Source organism: Cuculus canorus, chromosome 3, assembly GCF_017976375.1.
Source record: "Cuculus canorus isolate bCucCan1 chromosome 3, bCucCan1.pri, whole genome shotgun sequence".
NCBI classification, from domain to species: domain Eukaryota; kingdom Metazoa; phylum Chordata; class Aves; order Cuculiformes; family Cuculidae; genus Cuculus; species Cuculus canorus.
In genome coordinates this window covers 59,986,179-60,004,636 of record NC_071403.1, presented here as the reverse complement: position 1 = coordinate 60,004,636, position 18,458 = coordinate 59,986,179, and the positions used below count along the sequence as shown (strand labels likewise).

General features: G+C 42.6%; 2 protein-coding genes across 5 annotated transcripts in view; one reads left to right on the top strand and one right to left on the bottom strand.

Annotated features, from left to right (window-relative positions):
* The window catches only part of TRIM67 (tripartite motif containing 67), a 40,103-nt gene extending 33,202 nt beyond the window's left edge, over positions 1–6,901 (top strand). For all 4 annotated transcript variants that reach the window (XM_054062797.1, XM_054062796.1, XM_009567085.2 and 1 more), the window contains exon 10: positions 1,085–6,901. In XM_054062797.1, coding sequence (XP_053918772.1) covers positions 1,085–1,150 — 66 coding nt within the window. In that variant the 3' untranslated portion in view covers positions 1,151–6,901. The remainder of the gene's footprint in view (positions 1–1,084) is intronic.
* A 3,467-nt stretch (positions 6,902–10,368) lies between these two features.
* C3H1orf131 (chromosome 3 C1orf131 homolog) lies at positions 10,369–18,433 on the bottom strand. The gene is made up of 7 exons (XM_054062332.1): positions 18,373–18,433; positions 16,735–17,003; positions 14,204–14,260; positions 13,005–13,100; positions 12,201–12,287; positions 11,154–11,206; positions 10,369–10,498 (listed from the first exon to the last, which is right to left on the bottom strand). The coding sequence occupies exons 1-7, from the start codon at positions 18,431–18,433 to the stop codon at positions 10,369–10,371; spliced, it is 753 nt and encodes a 250-aa protein (XP_053918307.1).
* Positions 18,434–18,458: the final 25 nt, after the last annotated feature.

Below are 18,458 nucleotides of genomic sequence, written 5' to 3'. Positions count from 1 at the left end.
AACAGCACGGTGGTAAGGAGAGCAAAGACAACATAGGTCAGAGAATTAGTATAACAGAGAAGACCCAGTCAGTACATCATTCTTTTGGAAACTGCTCTGCATTCTCAAGAGCATCCCCTCTTGGAGGAACTCTCTTTAAAGAGAATGCACTTTTACTTCAAGACCACTGCATACTGCTAGAAACAGGATGTAGCGTAAGGGAGTGCTTGAGGAAACTCAGGAGCCTGAGGACTTGAAGGAGGGTTGGCTTAATTCAGGCAGGGCTGATGCAGCCAGGGTGGAGCACACAACATTTAAAACACCCAAACTGACACCAGAAACCTCACATGGCCTTATTAGTAAATGAACACTTAGCAGTCATTACTGGTGGCATACAAATCTTTCAAGAAGGTTTCATAGCTTTATTGTGTCAGATGCACCACTGTGGAAGACGCAGGCACTTCTCCAGGCACCTCACTGCTATATTCAAAAGCTTTTTACTCACAGCCTACCTTCAGTTTTATCTACCTACATCCTTCAAGTACCTGGCTTATATTTCTTACTACAACTCTGTTAAGACAGAGCATGGCTGATAAGGGATCAGAGGGAAACCCTGAGACTAAGCTTGTGTTTACTGTTGAATGTTGCTCTGGTAGGTCTGTGTGGGAACCCTGGTCCTTGTAGAGATGTCAGTTTAATAGAAGCAGCACTAAAAGTCCTGTGCTCTGTCCTGCCACAACAACAAAGTCAAAAGGATTTTCTTGTATTTAGTACATGGGCTCCACTCTGCGATGCCTGTCCTGAAGTACTCACACAAAGACACCATCCACCTTATGTCCAGCAGGCAGTGCTGTTGGTGAGCTACAACTGGTGTCCGGATATGGACAACTGTCTTCTAGAACCCAAGGTGTTCAGGAGGGAAGGGGGAAGGAGACTTTTTATTTCAGGGGCTCAATATCATCTCCATTGTTGTTCTTGATGACTTAAACCTGGACCTGAAGTCCCACAGCCTTTCCCCTGTCATTTACTTGCTCTTGGCCTCATGAATCCTTTCTGTTGAGGATGTTCCAGTTTTGAATCTACGTGTTCTTTCTTTTTTGTGCAGGTGACCCTGCATACAGGACTGGAGGTGCCACAATGTGTAAAACAGCCCAAGCTGCCCAACAACTAGTGAAGCCACTGCCCAACCTTATGCTGGATTCTGTAAGCTTTCTCCGTGTGATTTGGCACTTTTCAGTAAGTCAGTAAAAAGGCATTCTCTTCCCGGACTTAAAGCATCATATGGTATGTTGCTCACCAAATTATTCGCTGGTTACAGCTAGCCCACTCCGTTTTTAACAGCCATAGCAAGCTTATCCACTGAACTGGCCCTCAACTGCAGATGGGTACCTGAACATATCTACACTGCATTGCACATATATGTACACAAACGTGCGCATGCACACACACACATATTTGTAAAGCGAAAGGTTAAATGACTGTATTTTCTCTCTCATGGCTGGATTTGTGTTTAAAAGATACTAGGGATGCCAGAAAACAAATGAGTAAGAATAAGACTAAGGGACAACAGTTGATGGAGCAGTTTACCAGTAAGTGAACTGCATTCCCTTGCCACTTGAAGTCCTTAAATCAAGAAAGTATACGCTTGGACAGCTGAAGTGGAGGCTGAGTGCTCAAAAACTCCTGTTTGTCCATTACATTCAGGGCCTCAAATGACTGTTAGTTATTCCTTCTGGCTCTGGACTGCAGTAAACTGTGGGATAAAGTTCCCCTAGAATTCAGTGGCAGAACTCAGCCATCTTCATCGAGAGTAAGATTGGTTTCCAAACACTGCCATATAATAATTGCACTTATTTTAGCTAACACCACGATAAATGCAGAATTCAGATATGAAAAGCAGAGAGAAAAACATTCTCAATACATTTTAGTATTTGTTCTTTATGTGTGATTGTGGAGACTATCACATATGGAAAACCTGATTGTGGTAATCAGCACAGCTCTTGAAAAAAGGCACAGTGGAGATCCCTTTGAATTGAATTGATAAGAGATTTATTTAAATATGGAACATGTGAAGTGTCCCATGTAGAGAATGCTGCTTTCCAGCCTTGATCCTGATAAGCCCTGGGCAGCTGTAGTTCCAATGTAGCTTTGAGATCAGAGGCCTTAATTTTCTATTATATTAGTGTGAGCTAATCGATGTCTGGATCCTAATGAAGCACTCGAGTGAGAGAGATTCATAGCATTATGTGAAGTCTGTCTCTATGATTTTTTTCTAGATAGAGACAAAAATCTTTTGCAAGACTCACCTGTGTCTGGCACCTCCCATGGAAACAAGCAGCAGTTTCAGGTGCTGCCTATGACAACTGGAGTCTGACCAATAGGGAACTTTTCCCACAACCGTGGCAGTGTGACCTGTGTGCTGTTGTCAGAAAACACATCGATTTGTATGTGTGCTTCTTTTCCTCTGAACCCAGTTAACATACGCAAGTGTGTGTGTGTGTATAGCAGCAATGCATAAGAACACGATGCAACAGACTGTGAGAGCCCATAACATCTCGGACTCTGTCAGTCTAATCCTATGTAAGCATGGTGCTATTAAACAAGAAAAGCATAAACTCTTAGATACCATCAATGTACTATTTCCATTTTTTAAATCCTGCTGCTGATATAAATTTTCTTCTCCGAGCATACATATACGCACATGCATATTGTTATCAGACGTAATTATTAAACCTGAGAACAAATATTCTAGCCAAAATGCATCTTACTGCCTTGCATTAAACCACAGCCACGGGACAAACAGCCCAGGTCTGCCTTTGGGCAGCCTGTCAGCTCCAAGACATCCTGCTGCAAGTCCACTTGTGGTCTCTGGCAGGAGCAAATCACTCAGGTAGTGCTGAGCAACAGCAAGGCTCCCCTGGGAGAGAGCAGCCAGGATCCTCCCTGGGGTCATCCTACCTCCCAGCCACTGTGGGGAGGGGGAGGTTAGCCCAACAAAACAGTCCCAGGCTATTGCACAGACAAAGAGCAGTCTGCCATTGTGCTACATGTAACCAACCAAGCATCCCGTAGCCCACCTCTCCTGCAGAACAGCAGTGCATCTTCAGTGATGTCAAGACTGAAGTAGGAAACAAAACCAATGATGGGAAAAAATAACATAAGCTTTTAAATGGGAAAGCAACAGTACTTTCTTCAAAGTCTGGAACGGATTGTATTAGTAAACTTGTAGACACTGGAATAACTGTGCTATGCTCATTTTGGTTTCTTAAAGAAAAGGAGAGATCAAATGTGTTATAATTTTGTTTTCATTTAATACGGCATAAACTCGTGCAGGATTTTCTAATTAGCGGGTCTGTTTTAAACTACCTCAGCTAGAATGCTAATGGACCCCGAATTTCCTCTTGAGTATGCTCTTCTATGTACCTAACAGTTATAATCATAGCAGTGGCTTTGAGTATTGCCAGAGCAGAGTATGGGAATACTGTACATAAGTTGCACATATTTTTTTATATTGGGAAACATCCCGTGATAGTTTTAATACAGAAGGCACTCCACTTCCACTTGTATTAAAAACAAAAGGGCATTGTTTATTTTGGGACTGAACCTTTGTCTTTACTCCAAACTTCTGTGAGGGAAACTCAACTGAATTTACATCTTTCCCATCTTCAACCATCGACAAATGCTTAAAATTAATTCTGAATGGGTTTTAGAAGCGTTTGCAGTAATCTGTTTTGGTTTTCTAGTTGCTTTGGTATCGGTTTCTGCTGTGTTATGTCCCAGGGATAACACAGTGATACGGGTTACTACTTTCTAATGGAGATATGGACAGCAGGTAGGGACATGCTTCAGAGCTCCAGAGAAGCTCATTTGTTATCCTCTACACATTCTAACATTCATAAAAGTAGGATATAGATTAGCTACTTTTACAGTCTCCTTTTAACCTAGAAGAAATGCAAATAAAATAAAAGGAATACAGTTAGAAGTAGGAAACCTGCATTAGTAATACTTATTTAGCAATACTAATTTAGCCTAGGTCAAAAAATAAAGTGGTTTTATGTGTTGGTTGTATACACATCCAAGGACTTGGGTCTGGCATGGCCCATAGCAATAAACCAGTTACCCCAATAAAGTGTAGTCTCATAACTTCAGCTGGATGCATTTTGTTAGTTTGATTAACAGAAATAATACTCAAGTAGTTAGAATTACACTAGGAAACTAATTACTCCATATGTGAATATGTATGCAGAGCATCCAGATGGCAGTGTCCATCTAAACACAGGCAGAGCAAAATTTTCCCTTTGCAGAACAGCATCAGGTGGGGAGAACTGGGGCATTTCCACCTCTCTGCTCAGGCTGGAGGTAGTTTGCTTCTCTGCAAGTAACTCCCCCAATGTCCATCTTGTTATAAACCCAGCATTTTGCGTGTTCTTCTTATGCCAGTTTTTGTTCCCTTCTTTAGGAGGGAGTCACCCCTTTGTACTATGATCCTTGCAGAAAATGTGATGGTGACTGTCCAGGGAGAACCCAGGAGGGCTGGTAGCATACACAGATACCCAAGGGACTACTTTGGATGCTTTCGCTTCCTTTTGATTCCTTGCGGGTATTTGTGCAGCTCCCTGGGACTCCAAGCTCCCCTGCCACCTGGACCTACAGAAAGCTGCCTTTCATGGGACTCTTCTGCTCCTAGAGGCCAGTCTGCTCCTTATAAGCAAAAAAGCAGAGCCTCTTGCACTGAACCCAGATAAGGTAGCTGTAAATTGACTTAATGTTTAAAGAAACAAACAAAAAAACCTCTCTAGAAACAAATAAGCCATCCTCAAATAAACATAAAGAAGCTTAACTTGTGCATACACCAGTTTGGAACCTCTGTGCAAAAACGTTTTCTGTCCCGCAGAGCAACAAAAGACACTTTATTTTTCATCTATCCCTGTGAACCCCAACCTCAGCCTTTGTGACCCTTCTTCCTGGCTTTATTCCTCTGCAAATTTTGCTGTTAAGTTTAGTGGGACCAAACAGAAGTGTGCCATCAGGAGCATTGTCAGACTTCCCAAGGCGTGCAGTGCTACACAATTCCACTCCCTTCTTTTCCCTCACCAACTCAAAAAAAGCTGACAAGAAGATCTTACTAAGACTTAATGTCAATATATCAGAATTCAACAGGAAAAGTATTAAATGTAATTTCTTATATGCACAATGTTCCATGGTGTTGTAAATAATGCCATTATATTGTATTGCTGTAGCTTGTTCTTGGCTGGTGATAGAGTTCTGTCGTAGTGCTGTTTAAGCTTTTATTTTCATTCTGTGTGGGTTTTTTTCTCTTCCAATGCGTAGTTAGTAAAGATGGCAGAGAACACCCAATACTCTAGTTTCTGAGTTGTTCTAGAGCAAGAAGAAATGTGAGATGCAGCTTTTTTTCTTACATAACTATGTTTCTTAAGGTAAGAAAGAGATGAGATCAAGACTAAGCTGTTACCACCAGCATATGAAAAACACGATTGCAACTGCCAACAAGAGGTGGTGCATTTTTGGACCATAATCCAAAATATATGGTTTCTAAACCATATATTATGATATAGAAAAATAAAGTTTCTAAATAAATTCTGTGAGAAGGGCTGCAAAGTACCAACAACCTGGAAAACAGCAGCTTTTGGTGCCACCTAGTACATCCATTGAACACAAACAGAAAGATAAGGAAAGAGTTGTTAGACCTAATCTCAGGCCTTACCAGCTTTGCAGCATTCTGCTTCAATAGCAAAGTCAAGAACTCAACTTTGACCCAGGCAAGATAATATGAAAACCCCAGGCATCTTTGCTAGATCAGCTTTGGAAGGGAGATTACAGTTCCAAGTCCTTCAACAGGTTACGGTAACAAATCAGCCACACTGCAAATGTAAAGGGCACTTGTCACTGAAAATTACCAAACAAAGATGATGGAGATGGAGATGGAGATGTTGGGTTTTTTTTGAACTATTATTATTTTTTTTTTAAAGTGAGCTGCTCCTAGTTTTTACTGACAACATTTCTGGTGATTCCTCTGCCCAGCACTACTGAATGCTGCACACACACACAACCGGCTGGAGCAACAGCCTGAAGCACAAATCCATCGTAAATAAGATGCACTCGGTCTTCTTACGTGCAGAAGCCCATATGCAAGCCACAGAGACTACATGTACGAGGCTCCTGCATCTTTGCACAATATGGGAGACAGGTGTGCGTTTTACTGACAGAGACACTCGGCAGCATTTTCCCCTTCTGTTAAGTGACTTTTTTGTTACATTTGTTATTGCAAAGAGATCCAAGCAGAATTAATTATAAAATTATTTTTTATGCTAATTGGAGGATTTCTGACATTTTCTTGTGAGGCAGTAGGTAGTAAAAATCCTGAATCCCAACTGCATTCCTTCATCACCCACCTCCTTTAAGTGTTGTCAATAAAAACACTAACCTTTCTAGGTAGCATGGTAAGAAGACATTATGTGATGAATATTAAAAATAAATGCATGAGGTAAATTTGCTGTTATTTCTGATCGTTATATGAAGCATGAATAACACTAATTTAAATGTTGGCAACGAAAAAAGTGCAAAGGAATAAGATAACGGTGTTCGCTTCTGGTTAAATGGAAGATGCGAAGTTATTCCTGTTTTCTTCTTAACCACAACATCTTTTTCTTTATCCGTTTCCCATAGCTTATGTGAATTTGGAGCTGGTGAAATATACATCTCTGCTGTATGTGTCTGTCACCAGATCAAGAGGAAAATACAAACTTTTTATAGTTTTGTACCTGTAGCAAATGTTTGTATTTTTTGAATTGGAAACAAAACTGCTTTTTCTCTTTCGTGTATTATTATTATTACCCTTTCAGAAAAACTGGCATATGAGTTTCTGTTATTTAACAGTTTCTAAATAAATTCTTAAAACATTGCCAACAAATCCAGCATCGGGACCCTATTTATTATTACAAACTGTTATTAAAAAGATTATGTCATAATGTAGATGAAGCATACGTGCAGGATGCATGCCCAACTAGATCTAACTATTGATACCTGATTTGTTACCACAGTCAAGCATAATTTGGTAACTGGAGAAAGCCAAGAGTCCTCCCTCAGAGCAACCATATGCCTGAACTTCAGACATACCCTGGATTCAGTGGTATGAAACACCTCGCTGTCTTGGCAGCACTCCATTAGCTCTGGCTCAGATTGGTTATAGAGTATCAGCCTGAAGAAGAGAACTCCAAGGAGACCTTATAGTGACCTTCCAGTACCTGAAGGGGCTGCAGGAAAGCTGGGGAGGGGCTGTTTACAAAGGCTTGTAGTGATAGGACTGGGGGCAATGGGTATAAACTGGAGAGGGGCAGATTTAGACTAGACATAGGGAGGAATTTCTTCACAATGACAGTGGTGAGGCACTGGCACAGGTTGCCCAGGGAAGCTGTGGATGCCTCATCCCTGGAGGTGTTCAAGGCCAGGCTGGATGGGGCCTTGGGCAGCCTGATCTAGTGGGAGGTGTTCCTGCCCATGGCAGGGGGGTTGGAACTGGATGATCTTTAAGGTCCCTTCCAACCCAAACTATTCTATGACTCTAGCTGGTGATGTTTTATTTAGCTCCAACTGCAGCACCAGGCTGAGAAACAGAAACCAGCCAAAACAACCAGAAGTACAGCCAAGAGTGTGGAGACACCATCCATCATGGCCTTTTTTTTTCCCTGCAAGAGACAACAACTTGGCGTCAACTCCTTCATGGCAAATCGGTTTGACTGGGAGAAAAGAGTTTTAGCATGTGGGGAAACAGTAATAAAGCTAACTTGCATTTCTTTTCCTGTGACAAAGACATCAGATAGGAATAAATCCTTGCATTCTTCCTTTATCCCTAATTCCTCTATTTGACTGCAAGTAGAGCGCAAAATAAGAGGGTCTCTGCTTTCCCTTGCCAATAATCAATCAGTTATTCATTCTACACTGGCTTTCATCTCTCAGTACGTGCTCCAGCAGCTTGCTGCCTGAACAGACACGTACATACTCTGTTAACTAATAACACAAGCCAGTCCAGAGAAACACTAGGTGCACAACAGGTTCTGAGCAGTTTTGTTTGCCAAATGTAATTTATTTTCATTTTTGGTAACGCATTGAGTAACAGAACAGGACTGAAGGTGCCGTGTTTACCCAAGATCTGTATCCTAAAAGGATGTAGCACAGCCAGCTCAAATCTCCTTGGGGATTAGATATAAACAAACAACCTATCACCATGTAAGAGAAACCTTTCATAATGCATACACACCAATGTTAAATGAGTGACAAAATGAAAATAAGTTTTTATTTTATTTATTTCCCCTTCTCTCCCCCCCCGACTTTCATGTCTCACTGTCAGCTTGGCATGTCAGGTTTTAACTCTCTATTTTATGAAATGTATTTTTTTCCTACTCTTATTTAACATAACTTACGAGCCTGAGACTAGGACTGCAATAATTAGACACTCCATTCTGACCAAGTTTCACTCCTAAACAGCTTTTGGGAGCTGTGGAGGTGGAAAGTGAACTCTTTAAATTACCAAAGCTGATTGAAGTCAAACTCCCTCAACACGTTATATCCAAAGTCATCTGAACAAAACTTTATCTGTAAGTGAGCAATGAAAAACTAAGCTCAAGGATTAACTAGGAATTAAAAAAAACAGATTATCTCACAACATCCAAAGCCCATCTGTTGCCTTAACAAGTCCTGATGTTCTGTACTCAATTCTGCTTAGTGATTATACCTTCACATGCAATCATGATTTGACATTTCTCTAAATCTGTAATCAGAGGAGGATTGTTAATTCTGGTCTGAATTTGCAACCAATACTGAATAAGAAGAAATTGATTTATGCAATTGTGAAATGTGATAAGAGTATTTAGCAAACTAACTCTGCACACCCCTCCTCCTCCCACATGGCTCCAGAAACACCGCTTTCTGGTTTTTACCCAGCACTTGTTCCCTCTGCACCCTCTTCATCCTCTTAGTCTTCTCTGTGGTGCAGGGCACTTCTCCAGGACCCAAAAGTAAGATGGAAGGTGTGGAGGAAGGAATGCACCAGAAAGCACCCTTTTCTGTGGTGTGGCTCTCCTTACCCCAGAACGCTTTCCTGCACTGTGACAGGACAGCCCCGATGCTGCTGCTCTTTTGCTAGCTGTAAGCTCATGCAGACCTTGCTGCTCACTCAGGGTTAGAGATCACCTTACTCAGGCTCCCAAGTGGCAGCTAGGAAGCATGCTTCCCTTCCCCAGCCTGCAGGGATATGCTGAATTTCACCAATACACCTAGAAGTTTCTCCAGTAAGGGCCGATTCCTTCTTGCATACACCTGCTTCACCAACAGAGCTGTTCAAACAAGCTGCAGATAACTATAAACAACACAGTGTGAACTATTCCCCCTGTCATTAATAGTTAACCTTATTTTTGCCTCTCTCTAAAATATTCAAGTTTTTTCAGCTTGAGGTAAAATAGAGAGGACATTTTGGAAGGTTACTAACCATTGCCATTTCTAATGGAAACACAACCTTAAAAAAAAATATTTAGCTACAGAGGACAAAACTGTTACTTCAGAAACACCAAACAGCTAAAATTCAAATAGCAATAAAACTTCCGTTTTGGTAAAGATTTGCTAGAAAAGCTGTATGAGCCACAGGAACGCTGATCAAAACAAACAAGAGTTTACCACGAACAAACAGTAGCTACTGAGTGTCCATGCTTCATTTGGCTGTCTTACACGGTTTACAACCAAGCCATCAAACCACCATTTGAAACAGTGCTTATTTGGAAATCTCTGCGGAATTCAGTCTGTCTGTAACTCTTACCTGGGACAAAACTTCAGAAAATCTCATTTTCATTCCAAAGCAGGTAATTTTGAAATATTAGAAGGTCTTACTGGACAGGAAAACTGTTTTGCAGTTCCACTACCCATTAACAAGTCATAAACATACAGAAACAGACGTTTTCCTGATAAATGTCTGAGAATACCAATTTCAGGTTCAGAGTCAGTGAGGTATGGCTTCTCCATATTCCTTCCAGATGAAAGTGAAAAGTATTATTTTAATCCATTAACTACTGGATTAAACGAATTTTTACTTATAGCCAATAAGCTGATTCTAGAAAGTGAAATGCTTTCTTTACCATGTATTGTCTGATAAAAAATAGCCTATGTAACATTCTTAATAAGAAGTCTTATTTTTATTTATAAAATGGTAAATTCTCATATTCTTCCCAAGGCAGAATGGAATATAGAAAATCCTGCATCAACAGATAAAGTAAAAAATAATAAAGCATGGTGGGAAGACAAGAGGCTCTGTAAGTCTGTGTTAATAGCAACGTTAATTCTATCTTACATATCTTGTCCTTTTCACCCTATGTCATAAGTTCATTTGGTAATTTTAGAAGATTTAATTTTCTTGATGTCATAGCTTTGCAGAATCAAGGTTCCATCTCTGAATTTTCCAACTTGTCCTGCAGGCCAAATGCTAGGCACGGATTTCTTCCTTTTGGCCTTCCTGAAACAGGAAGAGAAAAAAAAATAAGAGAAAAAACAGAAACTCGTGAAAATGCTTAGTATGGTGAAAGATGCACCTATTCATGCAATCACTGTTTAGTATTATGGAATATAAAAGTCATAGCAGGTAATGACCCCAGAACTTTTCTTAGCTGCACAGCCATTGAAAATTTGCAGCACGTTACAGAATTATTTACATTTTAAAATAAAATTAGAAACACAAAGACTCTGGGATATAGAAAGAAGATAAGTAGTACATTTCAGTGAACCTGCTACACTATGACCAAGAATGCCACTTCACCTTTCAAGCCTCTGTATACTGTAGCTTGTGTTTTGCAGAAAGTATTTCTCAGGGCAAATGAGCAAGTGGCACATTCAGAGTCCACACACAGATTTCCATCCACCTCACCTCCAGCTGCAGTATTAACGTGTTGGAGCTGACATATTTTCAGTCAAGCTGCATAACTAAAGCCTCTGAAACCGCTAGACACAGAGCAACACCACCATTTTGTGACTGAGGAGTTCTGCAGTTGGAGAAGTTCCTGTCACTGTGATCTGCATGACTTCTGGAAGAAGGCTGTGCGTGGTTACACAGGGGAAATACACTGCAGAGGCTATACAAAAACAATTTTCAACCACTTTAAAAAATGGCTCACCTCTCTTTCTGTTCTTTCTTCTTCTTCTTGTGAAGAGAATCGCCTTTATGTTCCTGTTGTTAAAGATACATATTTTAAAGGAAAAGCAATATAACATCTTGGCAAAAAAAACACCTGCACACAAAACATGCAGTAGCCTTTGCTTCATGTGGCAGCAGGCACTTAAATTAGGCTGGGAGACCTTCTGATAGGCCAAGTGATGCAACATATTATGGAATGCCCAGAGCCCTTCCTGTCACCATACGGAAAGTACAGCCCACTCACGAACCACAAGCTGCCCCTGCCACGTGAGAAGGCACAAACACAGCCATATGAGGAGAGAGGCTTGCTTCTTGGGCATGTGATAGGTCCTTGGGTCTAGATGGACTTGCTATCGGCAGAAGTGCCTACTTGTCTGCCAAATAACAGGGTTCAATCATGTCTAGTCATGCACTGGATGTACTTTAAGCCACATAACAAAGGAAGAGAAGTAGGTCCCCTGGGAAAGAGGGTGGCAGGAAACAGGCTGATATAGCAATTACCTGCCCCACAGCCTGCTCCCACCTACATAAGAAGATTCCATGACGAGGCAGGGAGTAGGCTCAGAGCCAGATGGGCTGTGCTAGAGTATGGATGCAACAGAAACCTCACCCCTGCTTTAATGAGCAAGATCCTAGATGGGATTGTGCTGATAAAAAAAACAGGTGAAGATCTGGCTCTCTGCGGTTATACAACACGCAGCAAATTTTAACTGAAGGCCTTTATTTTTTTTTCTTCCCTTAAGAGGCAAGGAAAAAAAAAACCTGCTGGTTTTATGTCATCAGTCTATAAGCCTGAAAAGATGAGACAGTGAAACCCAACACAACATAAGCCTAACTCTGTGCCCTTCACACTGCACCCAAATAGCTTTTAGTGATGAGATTAGTTCTGCTGGAGTCAGTAACCTACTCCACAAGGAGCAGTGGGTGTCAAGCTCAGGCACTCCTACCATGCCTGAGGCACTGTCTGTCAGGCTCTTGGGCTAGCTCTTACATGCTGTCTTTATATAGAGAAAAATCTTACACAAACCTTGCCCTTATCATCATTCTTTGCTGCTTTTTTCTCTTTCATTTTCTCTTGGTAAGTCTTGTAGTTCATATGTTCCTTTTTGGGGGGCTGCAATGAAGATTGGGAGAGATAACACTAATGAAATTTTCAAATAGGTTCAAAAAATATTCACATGCTTGCATGGCCAATATTTTTCAGGTGGTGGTGGTGAAACATTTGAAATGGTTTGTTTCCTTTCAGGTGAGAGGAAGGGACTTAAGAGATATAAGGTAGACACACAGAGACTGTATTATTCTTGATGGAGATAGTAAAGAGGGATGTTTATGTTCTATATCAGTCCTACAAGGTTTCCACACACATGCACACAGAGCAGGAAAGACAATTCATAACCCTCCCCTCCCTGCAAAAAAGACCTACAGAATTATTTTTCTTTTTTGCAGTACTGATGATAAATAAAACTGAAAAGTCTTCTCCATCGTTAACTCACTGGGAGAATGCAGCTTTAAAATGCAAGCCCCTCCCTCCAACAATTTAGTTTTGACTGGCATGATTAAAAAGTAGTAAATGTTGTTTTCCACCCCAATCAGTCACATTTCACCTATACAACATCTCTGATAATGCAATGGTACTAGTTTTCCAGAAGTCTAAAGAAAATAGACAAGACAGAATAGAAAGTGTAAAAGTAAGGATGAAGTGGGAAAAGGGTCAGGGCATGGAATCTTGTGTTTTAAGAAGCAGAGCCAACTCCCCCTCAGTGTTTCTGACTGCTTTCTTGCAGTGTAACAGCTGGGTGATTGCCTAGCACAAACCAAAAGCAGCAATTACTTTGGCTCCCAGCATGATAGCACGCTCCTGTTCCCATTCACGTTGATCCTCCTTCTTGTAGCCAGTGATTCCAAACTTGTGCACCTCCAGACGAGCCTAGAACATTACAGAAAATTGCCTGCATTTTACAATTTGTCCAACCTGTTGCAAAATAAGACTTGACAGACTACAGCGAAGTCATATCTCCAAATAAACCTGCCTAATACCTGAAATCAAGGTGCTATAAAACAAAACTGATTTTGGAGCTATACTGCAGAACAGGTAACCACTGTCCATCTAATCTCTGGGTGGTATCGACTGCCATGGAGACAATTTTTGATTCTCCTCATTCACATGGAACGGATCTTCTCTGTATAAAAATGAATCATGCTGTGCTGCACAAAGAACAATGAAGCATGCTACCCACAGTGCCCAGTGTTCACAGAGCACCTTCATTCCTTGGCTGCAGAGTACTTAACCAGTAAGAAACACAGATGGACAGGTGGTGAAATGGTTTACATGTATGTATAGTTGACATTACACAAGAATACCCTGGCTAAACCAGTGGTGAAGTTGTAATATTTTCAAAGGCAGTGGTTAAATTCCCACTGTTCTCAGCAGTGTAGAGTTCCACACAGAATTTCCAGTGAGAGACTTCACTGGATCACACTATGTCCCTCAGCAAAGATCAGGCATACAGAACAACTTGCAGAGCTCTGTAAACAAATCAGTATCCAACAAGGCCAATGCTACTTATGTTCGCATAAGAACAGATGAGAAAAGACAAATGGAAAAAAGCCATCTGCTGTTTCCAAAATAGATGCCAACTTTTTTTTAACCCCTCCCATATGAGACCAGAAATCCAAGATTACCGCCACAGACCTGAAAGATCTATGCTATACATTACGGGTACTCACATGGCTTTACACAGGTAACATCAGACAGTGAGCCCCCCTCCTCAAATTCTCACTGAAAGATCAGAAAGAAAGGCCACAGAGTTGTAACACACCTCCCTTCACACACAGCACTTGACAACAGCCAGTACACTCCTCCTTTAGCATGGCACGCAGCCAAATTTACCTATTAGGAAATCCTCACCTACAAGGGAGAACCTTCACTGGAAGCATTTCCCATTGGTCCCACCGTAGCTTTCCCAAGGATATAAATGCACACACCTGCACACTAAAATAGTGAGATTAAGACAGATCCTTATGACTTACTTTTTCAAAGTTAAATTCTTGTTCGTTCGCATTTTTCGCTTCATCCACTATTTTGGTCTATAAACAAAACATTTCAAATTAATATAACAAGTAACACCAGTTTAAATGCTGATTGTGATGGTATTTTGGAAAGCAATGAAATGTAAAATGAGTTGTAGGGAAGAATATACAGCCTTCTAGCAGTATATTTTTCTAGCTATATTACCTGAATTTGTTAAAAGAGAGAGTTTCAGTGGCATTTTTAATACGTAGATATTACAGGGTCTTACTGGAACAACCTCGCACACTTTATAGGCTACCATTACAGCACAGTGCATATAGTTTTGTCTTGCAGTTTCTGGCCTGGATCATCTGATAACACTTACAGGGAATTTCATAATTCATTAAGATATTAATAGCTGCAATTAAATTTTATACCTTCAAGTACAAATTAAATTTTATAAGAGAAAAATTGCCACATGCAAGATACATGTCACACGCATTTCCATTTCCAAATCCATACCAAACTGCTAATGCAAGATAGAAGATTAACTTTAAGTAAATTGGTTTGAGGCAGCACAGTGATACTAGTGCTTGTACCAATAGCTGGTGGCAACACACAGAAAAAGCTTAATTCTTAACTACCTAACCCGCACCTCTCTGTTGACGCAACATGGCTACAGTTTTTGGTAGCACGTGGGTATCTAGCACCCACAAACCAAACCACAGGAGTGAGACCTAATGCTGTATGCCTTCCCCCATCGACCATCTTACACTGGTCCTCCAAGATGCATGTTGCTTGTGAACAGCCAAAAGCTGCTGTGATGACAGAGAATAAGAAGCTTGGGCACCTCACATTCACATCTATTCACAAGAACAGAGCAGCAAACAAAATGCTTCTGCAAAGAAGCAGCTAAGAGGCCTTGCTTTCTGTTTCATTAACTTCTTGCCGTATTGACAGATCAATCTCCAAATCAACTTATTTTGTTGGATACATCTATTTCAACCACAGGATATCTATCCAGAAGTATTCTGAAATTGGAAAAAAAAAAGTCTTCAAGTCCTGCCACCAGACCTGCTTCAGTCTGCACCTGACAGCAGCTCCTGTCAGGACTCAGCAGGACTGGATGCCATCAAGCCGAATATTCACATTGCCGAAGGATCTTGGATTTACAGTCAGTTGCATTAGCAAAAGCGAAGGAAATAGGCATGGGAAGTGTGGGAATTACAGAAGATATCTCACAATTTGTGGTGACAGGCTTTGGAGATGGTAATATAAACCCCAAACATGCAGAAGGTTTTGGTTGTTTTTAACTGTCACTAGAAAGGAGTATCCCAGTCCAGTACTTGCTCAGTGTAAAGTTGCTGGAGTAACTTACATAAACATCTCTGTGCTTTCATAGAATCATAGAATGGTTTGGGTTGGAAGTGATCTTAAAGATAACCCAGTTCCAACCCCCTGCCATGGGCAGGGACACCTCCCACTGGATCAGGTTGCTCATAGCCACATCCAACCTGGTCTTGAACATCTCCAGGGATGGGGCATCTACAACTTCTCCGGGCAACCTGTTCCAGTGCCTCACCACCAAGAGAGTAAAAAATTTCTTCCGAATCTAAATTTCCCCTCTTTCAGGTTAAAACCGTTCCCCTTTTGTCCTACACCCTCTGCAGCCCTTGATAAAGATCCCCTCCCCAACTTTCCTGTAGGAAAAGTACTTTAAAGTACTGGAAGGCTGCTATAGGTGCCTTCTCTTCTCCAGGCTAAACAAGCCCAAACGGCTTTCAAGAGCTGAGCTGTGCTCACCGGTAACGGTGCTGTGCCCCAGAAGTGTACCCCGTGACAAGGCAGCCCCCTTTTCTGAAAGGAAAACACTTCACATCACTCACAGGTATTATTCCCTTTGATTGATGGACTGAAGTTTTAAATCAGTTTGTCAGATTTAGCTCTGTTTAAGTTCCTTGAAATACTTTGTACTAAGCTAGGGGGAAATAAAAAAAAAAATCTAAATTAGTATTTCATAGAATCATAGAATAGTTGGGGTTGGAAGAGACCTAAAAGATCATCTAGTTCCAATCCCTCTGCGATGGGCAGGGACACCTCCCATGAGATCAGGCTGCCCAAGGCCCCACCCAGCCTGGCCTTGAACACCTCCATTTCAAACAAGAAGCAGTTACTTCTCCAAAAACACAGGGATTTTTTCTAAGAGTGGAATACTTTATCAGAAAATCTTTACTCAGAGTCTTACCCAGTTTCACTGTCTTGGTGGTACAATCAGCAAGTTGTGAGATATTTGATAAGAGAATTGTGGGTTTCTCATGCATTAAGGCAGCCACTTGTGAAAAGTATTTAGAAAACATTTCTATGTGGAATAGTATTCCTTAACAGAGCACTGAATGCTGAAGTATTTATTCTATACCCTTTCTGGAAGAGCAATTTATTTTGAATTAGGCTATGCAGCAGGACAGGGCAATTCACTACGGTCTATTTTTGTGGAACAAGGCTGCAAGCAGCACAGGGCAAGTGCGGAGCAGAGAAGCCCACCTGTTCCTACCTGGGCACGGCTGGCAGGCACTGCAGAGGGGCTAGGCTGCCCCTTCCTCTTCCTCCCATGAAACACAACCACCTCCACAGCAGGTGAGGCAGCGGGGGCTGTTGGGGCAGGGACAGGGGTGCCCAGCTCAGCTCGCAGCTCCCCGAAGAAGTCGCGGGCTGCACGCCGCCTGCCTTCCGCCCGCTGCGGCCCCTGGCTCGTCTCATCCTCCTCCTCCGCCACAATCACCTTGCTCTTCTCTGCAGTGTTCCGAGCATGGGGCTCCTCACCTGCAGGCCAGAAGCACAGAATCACACAATTGGTTGGAAACGATCTTTTGAGATCAAGTCCAACTGTACCTGTGTACTACTAAACCATGTCCCTGAGCACCTCATCTCCCCGTCTTTTAAATCCCTCCAGGGATGGGGACTCAACCTCCTCCCTTGGAAGCCTGTTCCAGTGCCAAACAGCCCTTTTGGTGAAGAAATTTTTCCTGATAGTTAATCTGTGGCCCCCAGCTCACCTCCTCCTCCTCCGCCGTGATCGCCTTGTTCTTCTCTGCAGTGGCCTGAGCTTCTCACCTGTGGTCTGCAACCATGGAATCATAGAACGGCTGGTTTGGAAAACCCCTTTGAGATCATCAAGTTCAACTGTACCTGTTCTCTGCTAAAATGTATCCCTGAGAACATCATCTGCCCATCTTTTAAACACCTCCAGGGAAGGCGACTCAACCTCCTCCCAGGCAGTCTCTGCCAGTGCCTAACAGCCCTTTCAGGGAAGAATTTTTTTCCTAATCTCCAACCTGGTGCAACTTGAGGCCATTCCGTCTTGTCCTATCACATATCACTTGGGAGAAGAGATAGACACCCACCTCTCTAAAACTTCCTTTCAGACAGTTGTAGACAGATAAGGTCTCCCCTCAGCCTCCTTTTCTCCAGACTAAACAACCCCAGTTCCTTCAGCTGCTCCTTTCAACACTTGCTCTCCAGCCCCCCTCACCAGCTTCATTGCTCTTCTCTGGACATGCTCCAGGACCTCAACGTCTTTCTTGTAGTGAGGGGCCCAGAACTGAACACAGTACTCAAGGCACGGTCTCACCAGTGCCGGAGTACAGGGGCAGAATCACCTCCCTGGACCTGCTGGTCACGCTGTTTTGATACAAGCCAAGATGCCATTGGCCTTCTTGGCCACCTGGGCCACTGCTGGCTCATGTTCAGCCGCTGTCAACCAACACCCCCAGGTCCTTCTCCTCCAGGCAGCTTTCCAGCCACTCTTAGAATCATAGAATAGTCAGGGTTGGAAGGGACCTTGAAGATCATCCAGTTCCAACCACCCTGCCACTAAATCAGGGGACTTCCCATTAAATCAGCTGCCCCAAGCGTGCAGCACTGCATGAGGTTGTGTCCCAAGTGCAGGACTCAGCACTTGGCCTTGTTAAACCTCGCTCCGCTGGTCTCAGCCCATCGATTCCGCCTGTCCAGACCCCTCTGTGGAGCCTCCCTCAATCAGATGACACTTCCTCCCAGCTTAGTGTCATCCCTGAACTGCCTAAGGGTCCATTCAACCCCTGCACCCAGGTCACCGATAAAAACATCGAGCAGACCCGAACCCAGCCCCGAGCCTCGATGCGCCCCCCGCCCCTCCGCCCCGCTCACGCACCCAGGTCGTAGAGCGCGCCCAGCACCGCCTCCAGCCGCCGCCGCGGCTCGCGCGGCCCCATGGCGGCGTGCGGGCGGAAGGGGCGC